Source organism: Stomoxys calcitrans, chromosome 1 (assembly GCF_963082655.1).
Source record: "Stomoxys calcitrans chromosome 1, idStoCalc2.1, whole genome shotgun sequence".
Classification (NCBI taxonomy): domain Eukaryota; kingdom Metazoa; phylum Arthropoda; class Insecta; order Diptera; family Muscidae; genus Stomoxys; species Stomoxys calcitrans.
The window spans coordinates 113,673,976-113,677,058 of NC_081552.1; the positions used below are offsets into that span (position 1 = coordinate 113,673,976).

General features: G+C 39.8%; 1 protein-coding gene across 1 annotated transcript; it reads right to left on the reverse strand.

Moving 5' to 3' along the window:
* Positions 1-998: 998 nt before the first annotated feature.
* Positions 999-2,171, reverse strand: LOC106089214 (cleavage and polyadenylation specificity factor subunit 4). The gene has a single exon (XM_013255011.2). The coding sequence runs from the start codon at positions 2,062-2,064 to the stop codon at positions 1,120-1,122; it is 945 nt and encodes a 314-aa protein (XP_013110465.1). The 5' UTR covers positions 2,065-2,171; the 3' UTR covers positions 999-1,119.
* Positions 2,172-3,083: the final 912 nt, after the last annotated feature.

The window sequence follows — 3,083 nt, forward strand, 5'->3', positions numbered from 1 at the left end:
TTTCGGCAGTTTTAGCTTCCAATATGTGTATCTTTTTTATTTTGCTGTAAATTTGATTTTTTAAATTTTTTCGGCAGAGCTGCGTGCTTTGAAGAAAAATAAAATAATTACCGACACCTATAAGCTTGACATTTGCTGCAAAATTTTTAGGGCACAAAAATTTCTGTTATTATAATCTTTTTTGAAGGACTTCGTCGGGTCAATCCGGTACGTACAACCGGTTGCCATGAGATTGTGTGATTGGTTTAATCATCCTATGTATTGCTACATACAGGATGTTAAGAAAATGCAAACGACACAAACTGCATGTCATTGACAGCAGAGTTCTGCTTGCGACATATTCTTGGATTATTCTCATTTATCTATATTCACATGCGCCACCACCAACAATCTATGTGCGAAGTTCAAATTATTTTTCTATACATAATTGATCTATGAGAACTACTTTTGAAGATTACAATCCCGGCACGGGATAACTGTGAGCAACACATGCTCCAAAAGACGATTAGTTGCGAGCTACCGCGCGCGTCCACAGGTTGCGGACAGTGGAATGCTCCATACAGAGTAGCTGTAACTGCAGTCGCGGACAATCAGCAGTATCGAGTGGAGAGTCTCAGTGAGAGGTCGGGTGGTACCGGCTCTTGCACAAATACTGAGTGCCTATGAAGCTCGATATGAGAGGTGAGTTATTGGCGCCTTTAAATAACAAATGGCCACCATGTTCCCGCGGCGATCGGTCCTTTGAATCGCAACGAGCTTGCTCACCTACAGGAGCTGGACGAGGATCGCCACTTTCACATGAAAATGTGGTTACTATAACAACTATCAAACTTGGGTAGTAATACTGGTTGTTTGGCAATATACATTACTCAATTGATAAAACCATTAGCGAGAAGAATAATCAATTGAAGAATTGACATAGTCGCTCTAATTGTGTCCGCAGTCTCTAGTGCTTACTGGTCTTGCTTACCTAAACATAATATATTTGATGAAAATTTAAAAAAATATTGTTCTCCTTTTTTAAGGAATTTATTATACATTAAATCCTAGATACATATTTTTGATTTTTACAATCCGAATATTCTAGCAAACGTTCAATAAAAATTAATTAATGAAATATCATTTGTGACTTCTTTGATTTGAAAGGAATGCCAAATGTCCCTTAGGACATTTGTTCGCATAATGGCCTTTGTGCCCGCATTTGTAACAGGTGATTTCCTCCAATGGTTTGGAAATTTTCTGATACATTGGAGGTCCATTGCTTGATTGTCGTGGATTTGTCGATGAATCTACATTTTCATTTGTACTAGCATTACTGTTTGCAGCTTCTTGGGTGTCTTTATTTGGTTGAATATTCACCGGGTTTAGTTGCCCAGAATAATGAGAAAATCGGACATTCGCCGTTTGACGGTTTGTTTGCTGATCGATTGTATTGTCTGGATTGTTTTTGCACATCGAAGCCTTATGTCCAAATTCCCCACAGAAATGGCATGTTGGTATCTTCTTTTGAAATTGTTCTTTACTCGATTCAGCACTTGGCGGAAGCTCAAACCGTGGATGCATGTGTTTACAACTCCATCCATTGGGACAAAATCCAGATAAATAATTCATACACAGAACTCTTCTTACGTGTCGATGTCTACAATGTGGTCCATGGCGACAGAAGCCTCTATCATACCAGGGACAGTCTTTTATTTTGCTTTCAGGATCAATATGCAAAAATGGACATTCCTTATTATGGCAGGCATTGAAACGTGAATAGAAGTAACACTCCGGCATTTTTTTCATATCAAATTCGTGTAGGAACTCGCACTGATCACCTTTTTTGCACAAACCGCGCAACCAATGTTTACAAACAATAGTCCGATCACCACGAATGTGACGAAATGGGCACATAGCGCCCTTCGTGCACTCTTCACCATTTTTAGAGTTCAAGAACTGACAAACCGCTGCCACAGATTTGTCCATGCCAAAAAACGGCAATGGTACCGCACCTACTTGCTCCGTTAGATCCCGTTCCACTTTAAAGTATATGTGGTTAACATTGGCCAGTATCATATCCATGATTTATACCCCAATGGTTATTGTAGTAGCCGATGCTTTAAATTTATAAAAAAAGGACCTTGCCCTTGCGAAACAACTAACAAATTCTTGTTTATATCTGTGACAGCGACAACGTATGATAGCATAGGAAATTTAATCGAAATCGATTATAAAACTTTTTGCTCAGTTCACATGGCACATCATGATGCATGGTCATTGCAATAGTTTGGCGAAAATAAAGTCTAAAACAGAATGAGCGCGATGAGTTTTTTTTGAGTATCGCGTTGGAAAATGCAAAAGTAAAACAATTTTTAACTCTGACGCCTCAGGTACTGCAACACAGAATGACGCTCGATTTCATTCGTTTAACTTTTGCGGTTTGCTTTTGTGGAACTTGTTTGCAGAGTTGCTTTTTCAACGCAACGCAAAAACAAAGCACAACACGCTCATTCTATTATTTTGGCCTTAAGGGTGTATGCGTCACGTGTACACAAAACCATCAGTCATGGCTGAAAAATTAAAATCATTTTAGGCCTTTTGTACAGCAGGTTGTTGTTGTTGCTGTAGCCATATTTTCCTGTGAATGTGGTGATCCTCGTCAAGCTTCTATAGATGAGTAAACTCGTTCCGATAAATTGACCTATCGCCGTGGGAACAGGTTGGCTATTGGTTATTTAAAGGCGCTAATATCTCGCCTTGTCATGTTGAGCACCATAGGCACCCAGTATTTGTGCAAGAGCCGGTACCGCCCGGCCGCTAACAGAGACTATCCACTCGATACCGCTGATTATAAGCGACTGCCGTTGCAATCCACTATCCGCAACCTGCGTACGTTCCCGATAGCTCGCAGCTAAGCTTCTCGTGACAGCAATGAACGGATCGGACTTCAATGTTCTGCCTGTGTGGTGCTCACAGGGATGATCGTATTTATCGTGTGACGTGTTGGTTAGAGCTTTTGCCAAAAAGGACACATAGATTTTTTCTTTTGATTAATCTTATTTAATTTTCCATAATTTTTTCTCTGTAACTTTACGGTAATC

Bases quoted from the DNA above. Each gene is read 5' to 3' on its own strand.
- LOC106089214 (XM_013255011.2), bottom strand. From the start codon at position 2,064: ATGGATATGATACTGGCCAATGTTAACCACATATACTTTAAAGTGGAA.